This window comes from Saimiri boliviensis, chromosome 1 (genome assembly GCF_048565385.1).
Source record: "Saimiri boliviensis isolate mSaiBol1 chromosome 1, mSaiBol1.pri, whole genome shotgun sequence".
Classification (NCBI taxonomy): Eukaryota; Metazoa; Chordata; class Mammalia; order Primates; family Cebidae; genus Saimiri; species Saimiri boliviensis.
The window spans coordinates 27,585,562-27,606,272 of NC_133449.1; the positions used below are offsets into that span (position 1 = coordinate 27,585,562).

Here is a 20,711-nt window from a genome sequence, read left to right on the forward strand (position 1 = left end):
GCCTGTAATCCCAGCTACTTGGGAGGCTGAGGCACAAGAATCACTTGAAACTGAGAGGTGGAGGCTGCAGTGAGTCAAGATTGTACCACTGCACTCCAGCCTGGGCAGGCAGAGTGAGACTCTGCCTCAGAAAAACAAAACAGAACAAAAAACAAACAAAAACAAGTCTGCATGTGTACCCTCTGTATCTAAAATAAAAGATGGAATTTAAAAGAAGAAAAAAAAACTGGCCACGTGTTGGTAACTGTTGAAGCTAAATGATATTATATATGGATTTAGCATACTATTTCTCTGTATGTCCACAAATAGTTGAAATTCTCCACAAGAAAAGCAAATTTTAAGGAAAAAATTACATTAAAATTTAAGTCTCAATTGCTAGAATAAGGAATTCTATAATTTTATTGTCAACACTGTTTAAGAATCAATCTTATTTGCCTCTACTTTACTGAGGGACAGCATTCTTCAATAGTAACAGGACACATAGGCTTAGAGCCTGACAAGTAACTAAATTTAGGGGAAAAATGTAAATGCCATTCTTCTCAGTTTGTGCTACCACAAATGAGCATAAATATTCTACCATGACGAAAGAAACATGAATGAGTAGATGTAGTTAATCAAAGAAGAATGCAAATCTGTAACAGACAAGGTGGAAAACATGATGTCATCCTGGGAGCAGGCAGAGCTAGAGAGCACAGCATGTACCACAAAGTAACTTGGAGTTCAGAGGTGACTGGCAGCACCCAACAGTAATTATTATTAATTACAATGTCAGATGGACTAAATTCTTAGTTATCTTATCTGCATGTTAATAGATAGCACAATAATGTCAGTAAGGAACTGGTGAGGCCCGGAGGAGCAGTTGTATAGGTTAAAAGGCAGGAAAATGAGGCAGAAGCTCTTTATGGTGTTGCCATGGAGGGCAGGGGCTGGACAGTTAGGAAGGTCCTAAAAATTAGCTCAAAGAAACCAGGGAAGAAAATCATCCTAAATGAAGATACTGTGAGAATATCGGGATACTAAAAATACTGTCTTTGCTGAACATTACTCCAGAGGCTCTTTTCTGTGACTTGAGCAGCAAAAACACTCAAAACTTGGGCTATGTGCTGGACAATGTCATTGTGAAAGTCCAGATGGCCAGACAAGAAGTTTCATTTGCCAAAGGACTAAAGAGGCATTAAAAGATATTTTGCATCACTTAGAATTTAACTTTGACAATTTTACAATCTCAATTATTTATCACTGTTCATGTACTGTTCCATTTGTTTGGAAATGGATATAAAGACTAGAACCAACATGCATAATTTCATCACAAGCAGCTGCAGCACTGGCTCTTCAGTGGCCCTACCTCCTAGCATCATGGCCTGGTGAGGATGGGGGTTATACAGGGCTACTGATTTTTGGTGTTGTAGCTGCTATGTCTTTAAAATCAATGCTTTCATTTTGATAGACACAGAGAGTTTTCAGACAGTATAGTCAAAGATCTTTTCCTTTAGATTATCATAACTGCTATATTAGTATAATCTAGTTATACAATGTGTTTAATTCAAAATTCACTACTTGTAAACAGTAAAAATGCAACCGTGATAATCATAGGCGATGATGACGATGATGACTTTATCACTTTATCATCTTTCTTGAAGATGGAATAATGCTGATCAGCACATATGCAGCTTCCTGGGGCAAAGAGTAGGGTGCTCAGTGCTTAAGAGATCATTAAGCTCTGCCCACTCTGCTCCGGGATCAGTCCAAAGTGAAATGAAAGAACTCTGAGAGCTCTCAGCCCAATTCTGGTGTCACAGAAGAAGAAACTGATGTCCAGAGAGAGGAACTGATTTACTTGACTGAGATACCCCATTTGCTGATTGATTATGAATTTAAAGCCATATTTCATGATTCCCAACTCAATGCTCTCCTTTCATTATACCATTCTTCTTGCATATGAGAATGATGATGCATCACACACACACACACACACACACACACACACACACACACAGAGAGAGAGACACAGACGCAGACCCTCCTCATGGAATAGAATCTAAGCTGCATCTGGCGAGTATCTACCAAAAGGGACCAGCTGACTTGGCCAGAGAAAGCCACCTGACTGGAGGAGTTCTGAACAGATGAGTGTGTGTGCTTGTGTGCATGTGTGTACTTGTGTGTGTGTGTGTGTGTTTTCTATTGGGGTCATAGTGCTGAAAATACTTTAGACCCTCTTCTCTGTTTCTTGAGCAGCAAAAACACACAAAGCTTAGGACATGTGCTGGACAGTGTTAACACTTACGAACTTCACTTTTCTAGAGCTATTCTTCATAAAGGCTCAGTTTGCTGTAATCAATGGGTTGTGGGAGTTTAAAGAGTGGTCTAGGAGACAGAATTTGGGTCTTAAGAGTCTGAAATCCTGGTTTCCTCGGCTTAAAGTGTGACACTGGTTGAACACATTACTTAACCTCTCAGTCTCGGTCTTCTCACCCTTAATCTAAGAGAACAATGCCTGCCATATCTTTCACATGAGGGTTTTCTGAGGATAAAATGTGTAATAAAGTACTTGATAAGCTGTAATGTACATGTAAATTCATGTGATATTATTATATAACAACATTCACGCAGAATTAATACCTAGGCACGCTGGCTCTTAGTGAAAGTGTGAAGTAGGCCAAGTGGTCTGTGGCTCACCTTCACCTACCCACCTTCCTGCTGCCCCAGCTCCTCCAGCTCCCAACGGGAAGAGCTGCATGGAAGGGGATGGAGGGAGCCTTTCTGGACCCCACCCAATGACAGCCCCCGGGGAGGCTCCCTGCCCATTGGGATTACTCTAGTCTCACCTGTGAAAGCTTAGATCCTCAACTGTGGCTGCTGTACCTTTCTCTCCTCCACAAGCTGGGTAGGTAACAGGCAACTAGACTAGGACAGAGGAAACAGTGATCTCTGAGCAGCAAGGGATAGTAGGAAAAAAAAGAGAAGTTACACAAGAATATGCTTTGATCTATACAAAGAAAGACAAGAGCAGGAGCAGGGTGGCACACTGTATTCACATCACTCGGCTGAGATGAGCACAGTGCAGAGAATGCGTACCATAAGCATTAGACTTTACTGTGACACTCTGAGAAAATGTAACCAAATGGGTTTTGGCTTAGAATTCTTTCTGACAGCTTCAAGTCCATTAAAAATACACTAAATGTCAGTGAAAATTTACCACAGCATGTTGTTTTGCCAAGAGGAAAATTTGTTAAATCAGGACGAACATTTAAAAATTCTCCACAAAATCATTTCAGTAACTTATTTTCCATTTATTTCTATGTAGAACACTATACGCTTTGGGAGAAATCACTTATATAAACACACACACACACACACACACACACACACACACACACACTGTTCCTTTTCTTTTTAGTTTTGTATCTTGAGAAAAAGTCAATGTGGTTCTCTATTTCATTTTTTAAAAAAATCACAGAATTATTGCCACAATATCAAGAAGTCCTCGTGTTAGAGTGGCTACTATTTATTTTGATTTTTTTCACCAAATGATGCTTGATCAGGATATTATCCTAATTTTAATTTAAAGAGAGTAGTAGATGGAAGAGAAAACATTGGTACTTACCAACAAGTACTACACCATGCTTGCCATCATATTTTATTTTATTCCATCCTTGAACAATTCTGCAGATAAGAGTATTTCTACATGCATTTTACTGACAAGGCTCAGAAAAGTCAGGTAATTCTGCTAGGACCATGAGGCTGACAAGGGACAGAAATGGGATTCTAATTCAGAAGATGCTTTCACCATTAGTCAGTGTTAAAAATGAAGCAAGGCTGGGCGCGGTGGCTCACGCCTATAATCCCAGCACTTTGGGAGGCCGAGATGGGTGGATCCCGAGGTCAAGAGATCGAGACCATCCTGGTCAACATGATGAAACCCAGTCTCTACTAAAAATAATAAAAAAAAAAATAGCTAGGCATGGTGGCGCACGCCTGTAGTCCCAGCTACTCGGGAGGGTGAGGCAGGAGAATTGCTTGAACCCAGGAGATGGAGGTTGCGGTGAGCCGAGATCGCGCCATTGCACTCCAGCCTGGGTAACAAGAGCGAAAAACTCCATCTCAAAAAAAAAAAAAAAAAAAGAAGCAAAGAAATTATCTGGATTTTTTTAAAGTCTGTTATTTGCTGGAGGCGAGAGAAGAAGAGTGAATGGGAGAACAGATTAATCAAGATTAGCTACAGGTTGATAACTGTGGAAGCTGGGTGATAGATTTCATCGTACAATTCTGCCTGCTTCTGTAGGTTTGAAAGTTTTCAAAATCAAAGGTCAAACAAAAGAGGCAATGTCAATGGGCACTGATAACACAGAATATATTACATATAAATAATCTTTTGTTGTTTATTGAAAAGATGATAAAGTTTTACAAAAAGGAGAAAAAAACTATCTTTACTTCCTAGAGATGTTTATCAAAAAGTAACTGGGCTGCCCCAGTTACTTTTGTATGTATGTATGTATGTATGCATGTATTTGTATGTGTAACATGCAGCTTAACGTCTGCTTCTCAGAGTAGAAAACATTTCACCACCTAAAGTTAAAGTGTACTTTGAACAAGGGGCTGCTTCAGGGATTCTAATTCTGTTTGTACCATTTCTGCCAGCTACATTGAAGAGTTATATTGAAGGATCTCGGAAATGCTACTCATTTTTTTTTTTTTTACCCTGTTTGTACGGTTTTCTAACATTATCAAGAACCACAAGACTGTGAATCTAACAGATGGAAGGAAGAATATTTTACTACAGAAAGAGTATTGCTTTGCTTAACTTAAAAGGGTAACTTTAATTAAGACAGCAATAAAAGCTTTCATAGAAAGAATGACAAATATGTATAATTACCTCCACTCCTGCGGGCCATTGTTAGGGCTTCCAAAGAAGTCGCTGGATTTATTTCGAGCTGGCAGACCATGACTTTGGCTCTGCTAATGATACTGGCAGCTGCCCTCAGGTCCTCCGTATTCAAAAGTAAATTTGCTCCAGCCACTATGACAATAATATTCTGGCCTATAAGGAAATTCCACCTATTTATATCAAAACTAAAAAAAAGCCAAGCAATATGCTGCAGTGTTACTAATACAATCACCCTTATAAAGTCATTATACAAAATGTGTTGTATCAATTTTAACATTTCTAGGTTATTCAGCTTGAATTCTGAGTTCCAAATGTAACTTTTATATCTCTGTAAGACTCACATTATTCTGATCACCTTAAGTAAAATCTTAAAAAGATTTTCCCAGTATTCTTATATACAAAGAATATTAGTTGAGAAATGACATATAACATACTTTAAAAAGAAATTTTTTTTTTTTTTTTTTTGAGACGGAGTTTCAGTCTTGTTACCCAGGCTGGAGTGCAATGGCACAATCTTGGCTCACTGTAACCTCTGTCTCCCGGGTCCAAGCAATTCTCCTGCCTTAGCCACCTAAATAGCTGTGATTACGAGCATGTGCCACCATGCCCAGACAATTTTGTACTTTTAGTAGAGATGGGGTTTCTGCATGTTGGTCAAGCTGGTCTCAAACTCCCAACCGCAGGTGATCCACCCACCTTGGCCTCCCAAAGTGCTGGGATTACAGGTGTGAGCCATTGCACTCAGCAAAAAATTTCTTTTGTGGAAAATATCTGGTATATCTATGTGGTAGCAGTTCTGAATCCTAAATGACAGATGCCACAGAGATGAATATAAATAGGAATAAACTTGTATGACATTGTTCATGTGTGTACCCTATGGTATTCTAAAAAGTGATTCTGTCAATCAAAACACATTTTAAATATCTAACACATAGAAAATTGTATCAGATATAGAAGAGAGGGGATATCCGGCCTATACTGTAATGAACCAAACAGAAACAGAACTAAGGAATTTTTTTTTTTTTTTGAGATGGAGTCTCGCTCTGTCACCCAGGCTGGTGTGCAGTGGCGCAATCTCAGCTCACTGTAACCTCTGCCTCCTGGGTTCAAGTAATTCTCTTACCTCAGCCTCCCGAGTAGCTCCATCACATCCAGCTAATTTTTTCTATTTTTTAAGTAGAGACGGGGTTTCACCATGTTGCCCAGGCTGGTTGCGAACTCCTGAGCTCAGGTAATCTGCCTGCGTAGGCCTCCCAAAGTGCTGGGATTACAGGTGTGAGCCACTGTGCCTGGCCCTGATATATTCTTATTACTTGGACCCGCTGTCTATAATCCCACCTCAATGAGAGAGAGTGGTGGTGCATTTCCTCTGTAAGGTGAACTCTTAAGAGCTGTGCTGCCCAATATGGTAGTCATAAGCACAAGCCACACATGGCCATTGAACACTCGAAACATGGCTAGTCCTGGCTGGGCACAGTGGTTCACACCTATAATTTCCAGCACTTTGGGAGGCCAAGCTGGGCAGATCACTTGAGGTCAGGAATTCGAGACCAGCCTGGTCAAATGGTGAAAACCCATCTCTGCTAAAATTACAAAAATTAGCCAGGCATGATGGTATGCACCTGTAGTCCCAGCTACTGGGGAGGCTGAGACATGAGAACCACTTGAACCTGGGAGGCGGACGTAGCAGTGACCTGAGATCACATCATTGCACTCCAGCCTGGGCAAGAATGAGTAAGACACTGTCTCAAGAAAAAAGAAAGAAATGTGGCTAGTCCAAACTGAGGTGTGCTTTAAGTAAACCACAAGTGGATTTCAAAGACAGTACAAAGGAAATAAGGTATAAGGTATAATATCCATTAATTCCTAATAGTTTAAAAATTAAAAAAAATTAAGATAAATTTTAGAGTCTCGCTCTCTCTGCTGCTGGAGTACAGTAGCATGATCTTGGCTCACTGCAGCCTCTGCCTCCCAGGTTCAAGCAACTCTCCTACTTCAGCTTCCCAAGTAGCTGGAATTGCAGAGGTGTGCTACCATGCTTGGCTATTTTTTTTTTTTTTTTTTTTTTGCATTTTTAGTAGAGACAAGGTTTCATTATGTTGCCCAGGCTGATCTTGAACTCCTGACCTCAGGTGATCCACCTACCTCGGCCTCCCACAGTGCTAGAATTACAGGTGTGAGCCACCATGCCTGGCCAAGATAAATTTTTGATTATACACTAAAATGATAATATTTTGGATATATTGGGTTAAATATATTGCCTAAGTTAAATTCACCTGTTCCTTTTTACTTTTAAAAACGTGGCTACTAGACAATTTAAAATTCCACATGTGGCTTGCATTTTATTTTATTTAAATATATATATATATTTTATTGCACTTTAGGTTTGCATTTTATTTTTATTGGACAACACTGATCTGGAGCAATGAGTTGTAGCAGGCATTTTTTGTGCTCCAGGTTGCTTGTGCTGATGTTGTATAGACATGACCTAAAATCAACTCTCAACACAGAACAAATTCTATTCTCTCATCTTACCACAGATGTGTTTGTTGGCCACGAGGAAGACTTAATAAAGTGGGGATGGTTCAGCATAAACCTAACCTCAGTCCTGGAAAAATTCAAAGAACCATTTGCTGAAAGACAGCATCTCTCCTTCAGTGACCTCATTCTCTGTTGGAGTCAACTGCTGCTTCCATGTTGCTGGTTCCCAGATCCAAATTTCTGGACTGGCCTTACCTGCTCAGCAATAAGCCCAAGACTACAGCTGTCTGACAGACAATGCCATATGGCTAGCTTGTTCATGCCTCAAATTTAACTTATCAAAACTAAACTCACTACTTTATCTTGCAAACTTGCTCCTTTGCTTAAAGGAGCTGATTGTCCCATCTCTATGTATTTGTCCTAATTCTTCTATTACCACCTCTAGTCTTGAGGGCATTACCGTATGTGGTAAACAAGGCAAGGTCTACCAAAGCAGACACTCAGCACACACTATTACATTATATCTTTGCATGGAAAATGCAGATTTTGATTCACAGATAAAAAAGAGAACTTGAGGATATTCCTAGAACAACAACAACAACAACAACAACAAAAAAGAGGTTTCAGACAAGGAATGAGCTGTTGTTGGCAGGAATAATTACTTAAAATGCAGCTTAAATGAACACAGGCTTTCTATAGTTAGAATGAAAACTTTTATCTACCACCTCTAGGTGAAATATATTATCATTGCAACTTGGAATCACTAAAGTTGAGTTAAAAATACTGTATTTTATGTGAGAAATGATCTTGCAACACTGCATTATAAATAAAAGACACATTGTGACAAATTCTAATTTAACACAATGCACACTGTCCACAACACACGAGGTTCTGTCAAAGATGCCCCATGAAATGCTTGGTCCTTCTGAATACTGATTCTGATTTTTAAAAAATCTTATGTAGGTGTTTTCATAATTAAAACAGTTGGCAGAAATTATGAAACCCTGACTTGAAGGTTGTTATTATATATATATATATATTTTTTTTGGGGGGGGGTGGGAGGGAGTGGGGAATAGAGTCTTGCTCTGTTGCCCAGGCTGGAGTGTAGTCACACGATCTTGGCTCACTGCAACCTCTACCTCCCGAGTTCAAGTGATTCTCCTATCTTAGCCTCCTGAGTAGCTGAGATTACAGGCATGTGCCACCAAGCCTGGCTAATTGTTTTTTTTTTGTATCTTTAGTAGAATCAGGGTTTCTTCATGTTGAACTGGCTGGTCTTGAACTCCTCCTGACCTCAAATGATCCACCTGCCTTGGCCCCCAACTAAATCCTGGGATTACAGGCATGAGCCACCACACCCAGCCATTGTTTTCATTCATTCATTTGTTCACTCATTCATTTATTTATTTAGAGTCAGGGTCTCACTCTGTCATGCAGGCTGAAGTGCAGTGGTGGGACTGTGGCTCACTGCAGCCTTGAACTCCTTGCCTCAAGTGATCCTTCTATCTCGGCTTCTCAAAGCATTGGCATTACAGGTGTGAGCCACTGTGCCAGGCCCAATTACTATTTTAAAAGATAAATGTTTCAACTATGGCAAAGCCTTGTGGCAGACTTAGTTGTATATATAGACTTTTGAGATTTGATTGCCGTTGAAAGAGCAGGCAAAATTGAACACTAACGATAAGTTGGATGTAATTAGTTGCTGTGATTTGCTCAGAACGTATTCTATAAATATGACTCATCAAACTTTTCTTTGCACCTATTTACATTTATTTACCTCGGATAACTGAAATGACAGATGAATGCTTGACTGCTTTTAGAGACAAATGTCAATTAAAAGTTTACATGAAGGGTAATGGGGACATTAGAGCATATACATATTATTTTGAGGCAACTTCACACATAGTGGTTAGACAGTTTTGAAAATTGTCTGAAAATTGATCTGAATGATCAATGTGAGAAGTATAAAGGGAAACACATTTATATTTGGATTGGAAAAAGTATGTTTTAGGCCTTGGAGTGGTGGGTATAGTAAGAGGTCCATAGGATCATGGTAAAAATAGATGCTTCCGATCTAGCTCTGGAAATAAACTGTCTTATGAAATAACACTCCAATATGCAAAACACTTACCTTCATTATTGACAATTATAGAAGCAGTTCCTGTAGCAGCATCTTTAGTCTGATATGTAAATTCTGAAAGAAAAAAGAAAATTACAATCACATGTATACAGACTGGCATGGCTAATTTATTTTAACAATTTCAATACAACACTAATACTTGGAAAAACTTTTTAACCTTTAACCATCTGGAATGATAAAAAAATAAGTAATTAGTGCTAATTTATACCTATCATTTATACAAGAAAAATAGACAGCTTTATATTTAGTTGCACCTTTTCTCTGCATTAGTAACAACCTACCAAACTGCTTCTACTTTCGATTCCAATTATTCATAACTGTTTACATATGCACTTTTCTAGACCAACACACTTACGTTCTTCCTTGAAAGGAATGTCAGAGTTGAGATAAAAAGTAAAGGTCAAACCTATAAAATGAACTTGTCTGATTATTTTCATTCTCATAAGCTTGGTATTTCACCAAGAATCAAGGTCTGGCATATAAACAGAAATGCTGACCAGGCAGCCTTTAGTAGCAGCAAAGAGCCCAGAAGTGGAGTCAGATCTTCATTCTAGTGCTGGCTCTAGCTCCAACCAACTGTGTGTTTTTGGAAAATCACAGAACATCTCTGGCCTTCAGTTTTCTCTTCTGTGAAATAATGGTATCAGCCTCTATGGCTTCTAATGATTGTTTCCAGCTATAATGTTCAATGACTTTTCTTAAAACATCTTTTGTGAATGCAGCACCTTTTTCTCCTTGTCATTTGTCACATATCCATGAGATAAAGGTTTGTAAATTCCTATAACTTTATTCCTATCTGGAGGAATGTACATGGAAGAATCAACCAAAGGACACTTAAGCAAGAATGGACAAACCTGTACATAAAAATTCTCTGGCCAACAGGGGAAGGTCTACTAATTCTCTAGATTCAATTTTTCACATCACAAAATCACAGAAAAAAAAGCTATAAACACTAACTTTAAAAAAGATGGGAATTTTACCTGTAGAAATATCATTCTGTTTTAAGTTTTCTATATAATCATTGCCAAAAGAATCTTTGCCAACCTGTACCAAAGAAATAATGAATATTAGATTTTTTATAGTTAGTAAAATGCTAACAATGTAGTTTTTAGAATATTTAGCATTTTAAAAGGGCATATCTGCACGGTACTTTATAAACATTAACTAATTAATCTTCTTAAGATGCTAGACTTGATTGCAGCCCATAGAATTGTTATATAATAATGTTTCACTTACAGCCTATTTAAAATGTGAAGTACTTAACGAATGTCACTCATTAAGTCATTTTCATTTTGAGCTGTTCATGTGATAATTCCCATGGAGATGGAGATGTCTACCATCTTCAACCCTCAATGTTTATAAAGAATCTTAGCTGTTCGTACTTCACTGTAAATATGAGCATCCTTGTCATGACTTGCCTGATGTTCCAGAATCTTATCTTCTCCTTTGACACTAACACATGGGGGCAAAGAGAAGGAAATTTCAAAGGCCCTAGCTAACTTGGGTAACTTGATATAACGGAATTCTGTTTTTGCATCCTAGCATCTATTCTGTTAAAGGTATTTCAATTTTTCCTTTGGACACCCATTTTTGTCCCGTTCTACAGACAACGTGATTAGATTGAACAAGGGACCCAGGCCTGATTAAAAAGTGAGTTTCTTGTAGTCCCTGCTACTTGGGAGGCTGAAGCAGGAGAATCACTTGAACTGGGGAGGCAGAGGTGCAGTGAGTTGAGGTTATGCCACTGCACGCCAGCCTGGGCAACAGAGCAAGACTCTGTCTCAGAAAAAAAAAAAAAAAAAAAAAAAAAAAAAAAAAAAAAAAAAAAGGGTGTCTCACCAAAAAAAGGGTGTCTTACCACCCTGGTCACAGTGATGGGTTCATGAATGGGCATGTGACCTAAATTAGTCCAATAAGACTCAATCCTGGGACTTTTCTTGAAACTACCAGGGAAGACAAATTTTCTTCCCAGTAAGATTGCTGGCTGTAAAATAATGTAAGCCTGCAGCTACTGGGGCTCACCACGCGGAGACAGCTAGAAAGAAAATAGAGAAACATAATAGAAAGCAGGAGGATGGCAGACACAAATAGACACAGACTCCTAACGGACCCCTAAGCCTCTCAAGCCAGCTTTGCCATTGGGCTTTTCAGTTATATAAGGCAATACATTATTTTTAAACATTTATTTATTTTTGCTTAAGCTATTTTGAATTGGGTGTCTATTGTCTATTACTTAAAAAGTTCTGACTAGCTTCAGGCCAGGCACAGTGACTCACACCTGTAATCCCAGCACTTTGGGAGGTGGAGGTGGACCGATTACCTGAAGTCGATCACCTGAGGTCAGGAGTTTGAGATCAGCCTGATCAGCATGGTGAAACCCTGTCTCTACTAAAAATACAAAAATCAGCTGGGCGTGGTGGTGCATGCCTGTAGTCCCAGCTACTTGGGAGGCTGAGGTAGAACCGCTTAAATCCAGGAGGCAGAGGTTGCAGTGAGCTAAGATAGTGCCACTATCCAGCTTGGGCGACAAAACAAGACTCTGTTAAAAAAAAAAAAAAAAAGTCCTGTCTAGCTTTAAAACTAGTTAGCCTAGAAATACAGATCTCCGTTAAAAAAAGAAAGGAAAAAGCTAGTTAACCTAGTGCCTAGTGTAACCCTGAACCACTGAACCATAATTTAAGTAGCTGTGTTTGTGCCTGGATCCTGTGACCACACTCTTGCTTTGTGGTCCACTTCGGTAACTGGATCTCTCCCTGTTTCTGTCAGCATGAGTGTGTACCCTACTCATCTGGTTAGTCCTCTTGCTCTTTCAGAACAGACACTCTTCTCTGCTTGGCCAGCCATTTGCAGGGGCCATACCTTCAGGTCTGTGGCTCAAAGCCAGAAAGCTATGATTGCAAGGCCTTTGATACCAACTGCTGGCATCCTACCAACAAATCCCTACTGTCCGTTTCTGGCCTCCGTGGTGCTGCAATTACTGTGCAAGTCAGGACACCCCTGTTATCTTTCCCCATACCTCTCTAATGCTAACCATTTGTCTGACTGCTACCTTGGCTGGATCTTGGCTTGAATTCTACAGTTGAATCTATAGCAGAGGTTGTAAATTGGTGGGTTGAAAGTTCAATGTGACTGCTAGACATGTTTCATCTGTCCTATTATTGTTTTCTAAAAAACAGACTTTAAAAAACTAGTTTTAGGTTCTCGGCATAAGTGAGTAGAAAGTATGGAGTTCCCATATACTCTCTGTCCCTTCCTGCAACTAGTATCCCCCACTATTAACACCCTGCAACTAAGTGGTACATTTGTTAACAACTGATAAAACTACATGACATGTCATTATCATTCGAACTCCATAGTGTACATTAAGGTTCACTCTTGGTGTTGAATATTCTACAGGCTTTGACAAATGTAAAATGTCGTCTATCCACCATTATAGTATCATATGCAATAGTTTTGCTACCCTAAAAATCCTTTGTGCTCTGCATATTCATCCTTCCCTCCCCACTAGCCTATGGCAACCACTAATCTTTTCATTGCCTCCATAGTTTTGCCTTTTCCAGAGTATCATACAGTTCTCATACAGTATGTAGCCTTTTTGGATTGGCTTCTTTCACTTAGTAATATGCAACTAAAGTTCTTCTGTGTCTTTTTTTTTTTTTTTTTGAGATGGGAGTTTTGCTCTTGTTGCCAAGGCTGTAGTGCAATAGCATGATCTCAGCTCACTGCAACCTCTGCCTCCTGGGTTCAAGCAATTCTCCTGCCTCAGCCTCCTGAGTAGCTGGGATTACAGGCACGTGCCACCACACCTGGCTAATTTTGTATTTTTAGTAGAGTCAGGTTTCTCCATGTTGCTGAGGCCAGTCTCGAATTGCTGACCTCAGGTGATCTGCTGCCTTGGCCTTCCAAAGTGCTGGAATTATAGGTGTGAGCCACCGTGCCCGGCCTCCTCTGTGTCTTTTTGTGCCTTGAGAGCTAATTTCCTTTTAGGGCTGAATAATATTCTATTGTTTGGATGTACCTGAGTTTATTTATCCATTTACCTACTAAAGGATGTCTTCCAAGTTTGGGAAATTATAAATAAAGCTGCTAGAAATACCTGTGTGCAGGTTTTGGTGTGCATGCCCTGCTGTTTTTGTTTTTAATTTTAATCAGTTCTAAATATTTACATATTAGAAGACTTCACGAAAACAGATTTCCAGGAGGTTCTGAAAATTCAGAGGTTCTGGTAACACTGGGTCCACATTCCTGCAAGGCAACCCACCTGGAACTGAGAGGTGAGTACCTTAAAGTAGGCATAAGCTCTTGACTTCATCACAGTCCCTATCTAACCTGCTGCAATTTCTGTTACCTGCTTGGCTCCTGTAGGCCTGTAGGCTTGCCACCTCTCAACTGTCCTTCTGAACGGAACTTCTGTTTTTCTGTCCTGCAGGTGAGCATTACTTCAATGGACTATGTCTCTGTCCAAGTTTTAGTCACTCCTGGTGTTTTCTATTCTTCCACAGAAAACTGTTCCTTTCTGGATATATCAATAGAAAGAAACCTGTCTGTTTCCTTACCACCATTTCTGAGCCTTTGCCCTCTCCTCCACCAAATCAAACCTCACTTGTTTTTCAAGTATCAACTTAGGGTCTACCTTCCCTAGTCTGGCCCTTGTTAATCCTCTCATCTCCTATAACATTCTCTTAACAGATCTCCTGTAAGATTCCTAATCATGCCCATAGTTCAATACCATCTTATATTGTTGGCAATTTCATATTTGTTAGTCATCTTTTTTGAGATGGAGTCTTGCTCTGTCACCAGGCTGGAATGCAGTGACGTGATCTGGGCTGACTGTAACCTCTGCCTCCCAGGTTCAAGCAATTCCCCTGCCTCAGCCTTCTGAGTAGCTGGGACTATAGCTACTTTTCTTTCGTATTTTAGTAGAGATGGGGTTTCACCATGTTAGCCAGGATGATCTCACTCTTCTGACCTTGTGATCTGCCCGCCTCAGCCTCCCAAAGTGCTGGGATTATGGGCATGAGCCACCACCCCTGGCCAGTCTAGTCTTCCTAAAAGCTTACTGGAGACTCTTTAGGATTTAATCATACTAGTTGTCCTTCTGTTCATTTTCCTTGGACCCATCTTGTAGTCATGGTAGTCATGTTTCATTCTTCAAGGAACATGGCTACAAGCACCCAAACTATTCTAGAATGGTTCCATGCAAGGTTTTGTTTCCAACAGCCTCCTTGAAGGCACTCTCACACTCTGTTGGCTATAGCAGTGAAATACTTTTGGGCAGAAAGATTCTTGGAAACCTGCATAGCCTGAGATAGCCTGTCTGTGTGAGCTTGTTCCACATGAAGGAAGCCTGGTCAAGAGCAACTATGGACAAGCACTTGCACATAAGCCAAGGCAACTCTCAGAACTCAAATGCTCTTTGGAAATCCCAGGCTCACTTCTGCCCTGAATATTGTAGAGTAGTCCCATCCAGCAGAACTTTCTGCCATGATGAAATGTTCTATATCCATGCTGTCCAATAAAGAAAATGGTTTCTATTTGTTCTGCCCCATACATATACTTAAAATACAGATTATGTGACTGACGAATTCAATTTTTAACTTTGATTTCATTTAAATTTAAATATCCACATGTGACTAGTGGCTTCTGTATTTGACAATGCAGCAAGCGTATGGAAAGCAAAAGTGCTGAGTGTATGAGGAACAAGAGGATTTGCTCCAGCTAAGGGTGCTGAGGTGCTTCTTTCACTCTTACCACTGGGCTGGCTCCTTCTGCACTGAAGGAGAGTTTTGGCATATCTTCCAGAGTCCGGAACTATGACCTGAAGCTGAGGAGGGCAGCTTCAGTCAGCACCATAACTTCTATTTTGCAAAATGATTGAGGCATGGTTGTTTAGGCTGCTTGGAATCTTCAAATGGCGGAAACCATCTAGTAATTCTACTCTTCAACATACATTTGGGGGTGAATAAAACATAGGAGAGCAAAATATCCTACCCAAGGCCACTTGAAACTGAATATTCTGCTCAAGAAGTTATCATGTATATTAAAACAGGTTACCAATTTTCAAAGCATTAGAATACAGAAAATATGATTAACACTAAAACTAAGATGAATGTAATTTAATCCTTGTGACTTATGACATTTTATGACTTTTCAGTGCCTGAGAGTTATAATGAACAGCTGGCTGAGGAGACTAAGTTGCATTTGTTGTCATACGAAACCCAGCCATTGCTTTTTTGAATAAATCCTTCATATTAACTTTTAACTTGTCATTTGTGGCCTTATAAAAAAAAGACATAAGAAGAATATATAAAACCTTGGTTATTTAAGCTTGCTTGTTGTTTAAATCCTAGATAAAGGGGTATTTATCTTAATAATGGCCTTTAGGCTAGGCACGGTGGCTTATGCCATAATCCTAGCATTTTGGGAGGCCGAGGTGGTAGGATTGCTTGAAGACAGGAGTTCAAGACCAGACTCAGCAACACAGCAAGATGTTATCTCTACAAAAAATTTAAAAATTAGCTAGCTGGGTGTGTTTCTGCGTGCCTGTAGTCCCAGCTACTCTGGAGGCTCAGGTGGGAGGATTGCTTGAGCCCAGGAGTTTAAGGCTGCAGTGAGCCATGACTGCACCATAGTACTAGAGCCTAGGCAACCTGTCTCTGGAGAAAGAAAAAAGGCCTTCAAGCATGGTGGTGTACACCTGTAATCCTAGCACTTTGTGGGGCTAAGGTAGGCAGATCGCTTGAGCTCAGGAGTTTGAGACCAGCTTGGGTAACATGGTGAAACCCTGTCTCTATGAAAAGTACAAAAATTAGCTGGGCATGGTGGCATGTGCCTGTAGTCACAGCTACTTGAGAGGCTGAGGCAGGAGAATCACCTGAGTTTGGGGAGGTTGAGGCTGCAGTGAGTTGAGACTGCACCACTGCACTCTAGCCTGGGCAACAGAGTGAGATCTTAGAAAAAATAAAGGCCTTTAATATACAAAGTTAATGCTATAATCACCATTATCAGGCCTGATTATCTGAGAGTGGTGAAAATAATCCATTTACTTTCTCTAATTTCTACCTTTTTTTCTTATATAAGGTGTATACTATTTGTTTGGTTATAGGATCATTTATTTGAACACACGGCCAAGCATTCCAATCAACATAGCCAACTAGTTTTAGCTAGCTGTCTTTCAACGAAGTTCAGGAAAGGACAGATTTCACCTCATTATATATTACCTGGAAAGACCTAGTGACTAATTTTTGATCTCTGAAAATGAAAATCTCAATGCATGATCACATGATTCTTCCACAGTAATCTAGCACAGAAGGTACTTTTTGGTTAAGGTGATGGATATGCTAACGTACTGCTTTTCAAGCTATGCTATCTGTGGAGAAGGACTGGTCTTTTTTTTTTTTCCTTTTCTTGCTTTCAATCCATTGTGGACTAACAATTTCATAAAATACAATTAACAATGAGATGAAAACAAAAAAGAGTCATACAAACTACAAGGCCTAATTTATTATGACTATTATATTCAACAGCTATAAATTTATTCTGTCAAATTGCTATAAATGATTCTGCTTATCCTCAATTCCTGTATTTGGACCAGTGACAATTTGCATGCAGCCTGGCACTAGTCTGAGGACTGGACTTTGAATAGCACTGCCTTCATATATCAAGTTAGGAGGCCAGCAAAACTTATTTTCCAGCTGGACCCTGCTGGTGGAAGCAGAATCTGGTCAAAACATGGTACAGTGAAGAAGCTGGCTGAAACCAAGGAAAGCGACCTCTAGTTGCCCTCACTGCACATTAGCACAAGATACTCCTACTGGACCCATCGTAGTTTTTTTTTTTTTTTTTTTTTTTTTTTTTTTTTTTTTAAGACAGAGTTTTGCTCTTGTTACCCAGGCTGGAGTGCAATGGCACGATCTCGGCTCACCGCAACCTCCGCCTCCTGGGTTCAGGCAATTCTCCTGCCTCAGCCTCCTGAGTAGCTGGGATTACAGGCAAGCGCCACCACGCCCAGCTAATCTTTTGTATTTTTAGTAGAGACGGGGTTTCACCATGTTGACCAGGATGGTCTCGATCTCTTGACCTTGTGATCCACCCGCCTCGTCCTCCCAAAGTGCTGGGATTACAGGCTTGAGCCACCGCGCCCGGCCTAACCCATCGTAGTTTACAAATGCCATGGCAATGGCACAGAAGTTACCTTATATAGTTCTGGAAACTCCCCACCCTTTTTCCAAAAAGTTCTGAATAACCATCCTCTTAATTAGCATATGATTTAAAGTAAATGTAAATATAGTTGCTAACAGCCCATACACTGCCCTCTGAGCACATAGCCTATGGGTTAGCCATGCACGACTAAAATCCACTGTGGTACTAAATGTTAGATGACTAAATCAGGGCATGGTAGATGTGTAGAACTTTCAAAATTGTACAGATGCCAACATAAACCATCATACATAAATCAGAATAAAACAAATAGTGCTTTTGCTTTAATCAACCCCCTAACTGGAACATTTCCCAAAATATGGGCCCCTGCTTCTGTTCCTCTCTCATCCACTCATATGGTTTCAGGATTCATTTCCCAAGTTCAGTTCCATAATTCAAATATTTCTCTTTTTCATTTCTTTCTTTGCCTCAAATTCAATGGACCTAAAATAAAATCCATTTCAAAATCTTAGGGCTGGAAGAGATCCCAGGGCACATCCAATCTTGACTTTAATGGCTACATAAATAACTTCTATAAAGCTTCTAAGAGGGAGGGGTTCTCTATTCTCTCCTTTAATGTCTCCAGCTCTAGGAACTCCCCTCTTCCCAGGGAAGCCATTTTGGGTAGATAGTTTCCAACACCAATTCTGTGTCCAGGTTTTCCTCGACAGGAAATTATATCATCCTCTTTCCAGCTTCCAGGTCCTCTTAATTAAGTCAGCACCATCCGATTACTCCCCAAACCCTTCACAGCTAATCAGGTATGAGACAGGTCAGGCCAAAGTTTTTAATCAGCCCCTTCTCACAGCCCCATAATTCCTGGAACATAATTAATTGCTGATTAATTGCACTGATATTTTACATCTATCAAGAGCTCAATCTTAGCAAAGAGGGTTTCTTACTTTGAATCGTATGCTTCATGTGATGTTTTTGACCAAATAGCCATGTGAAAACTATGTTAATCATAAGTTAGAAATAAAATTACAGTTCACTAGCAGATGAAGTGATAATTGTATAGTGTATACATCATTTAAAAACTCCCGTGGAGAGAAAAGTGCTAACTGCAATGAAAAATGCCATTTCAGAGAATTTTTGGTAAAATCTACATAGTTCACATGAGAAACCTCATTCTTTTAAGTTTCTTGTATTTTTCTTATCCTCTAATAATTTGCAGACCCAGCCTCACTTTCCCTAAAAATCAAACAAACACAATCATCTACCTTTCCTGTTATACTAACACTACAATGCTAGCAACTTAAAATTTCATAAAAAATGAAAAATGTGAACCTTTGGCAGCCCATTTCATTTGACTTATTTTCAAATTATTTCAGTAGCATGGATAAAAACAAGACTACTGTATGTTACAATATCATATCTTTATATATATGAAAACAAAACTATGCCAAAAGATCAGTCATATGAAGTTCATTAAGGCCCAGATTCATTTCTGATCTAAGATACAGCATTAGAAGAAAATGACTTAGAGATGAGTAAATCGTCAGTTATTACACTACATTTCCAAAAGCCGTGTTGCTGCAGTGAAACCTATGACTCATGCTGTTGTTTAGAAGCTGGATGACAGAAACCCACTGGACTAGGCTAATTTCCCTTACTTCTCACACCCCAGTTATAAACTCATTACATTCAGGGAATGCAGCATTAAGTTATTTGAGAACAGCTACTTCCCAGAGGATTTAATGAGGTAGAAATTAATATAAAGGACAAGGAGACTACTCTGTCTTATTTAGATCTTTAAAAACAATGAATTTCTGTAAGAATTGAAAGCAGGTACTCAAGTACATGTACATTCACGTTAGTAGCAATGTTATTCATCACAGTCAAAAGGTGGAAACAGCCCGAGCATCCATCAATCCATCACATTGATGAACAACAAAATTGTGGTATATCCATAGAATAGAATAGTATTTAACCCTAAAAATAAAGGAAATACTGATAAATGCTACAAGGTGGTTGTACCTCAAAAACAGTATTTTAAGTGAAAGAAGCCAGGTACAAAATGTCACATAGCATATATTCCATTTATATAAAATGTCCACAATAAATAAATCCATAGAGACAGAATGAAGACTCATGGTTCCCAGGGCCTCAAAGGGAAGAGGGAAGGAGAAGGAACTGCTTAAGAGGTAAGGAATTTTGTTTTGGGATGATGGTAAAGTTCTGGAACAAGATAGAAGTGGTGGTTGAATGTGCTGAATACCACTGAATGTATTATATGCCACTGAATTTTTCACTTTAAAATGGTTGAAAAAAATAAAAACAATGAACTCAAGTCTTAAAACCAGATTCTTACCTCTAGAATCCTCTCCACTATACTTCCTACTTACCTTACACACCAAGGATGTCTTTGCTCCAAGCCGAGCAGCTTGGACACACTGGTTGGCACCTTTCCCTCCAAAGCCAATAAAAAACTTATGTCCATGGATGGTTTCTCCAGGTTTTGGCAAACGAGGAGTAAGACTATTATAATTTAAAAAGAGAAGGAAAAAGGCATATTGGTAACTGGAATCAATTTACTTTCTTTGGAAGAGAGGGAAGCCTATATGGTAGAGTTCTAAATGGTCTTAACAGTTACAACTATGAGCAGAAGCAAGGAAGATTACCTCTTCCTTTAGGACAACATTTAGTAGTTTTCATCATTACCAAGAATGAATCTCCTTGACAGAATTCCTCTCTGTCTCCTAGAGCCCACTATTGTGGCTAGTGTCTGTACTACATCAGGGTTATTCATGAACACCTTTCTTTCATATTCCCTTTCCAAATGCCAGCACAGAGCTTTATGCACAGTGGGATTTAATAAATGGGATGAAATTAGTGTACATTTCTACATGGGTTTATCTGGTCACTTTAACAAGAAGCAAGAAGTGTTCCAGGATTCTGATAATCAAGTACAAGAGGTAAGGAGAAGAGGGAAGTTACAATTCCAGGTACTGAAGAATCTTTGTTGTTTACTTATGGGTAGAGTAAGAGCAGTGTGTTCAGAGAGGA

General features: G+C 39.5%; 1 protein-coding gene across 3 annotated transcripts in view; it reads right to left on the reverse strand.

Annotated features, from left to right (window-relative positions):
• The window catches only part of RBKS (ribokinase), a 104,923-nt gene that overhangs the window by 50,165 nt on the left and 34,047 nt on the right, over positions 1-20,711 (reverse strand). For all 3 annotated transcript variants that reach the window (XM_074395645.1, XM_003941534.4, XM_003941535.4), the window contains exons 2-5: positions 20,051-20,183; positions 10,487-10,550; positions 9,498-9,560; positions 4,874-5,038 (exon numbers count right to left, since the gene is read on the reverse strand). In XM_074395645.1, the coding sequence (XP_074251746.1) occupies positions 4,874-5,038; positions 9,498-9,560; positions 10,487-10,550; positions 20,051-20,183 (425 nt within the window). The remainder of the gene's footprint in view (positions 1-4,873; positions 5,039-9,497; positions 9,561-10,486; positions 10,551-20,050; positions 20,184-20,711) is intronic.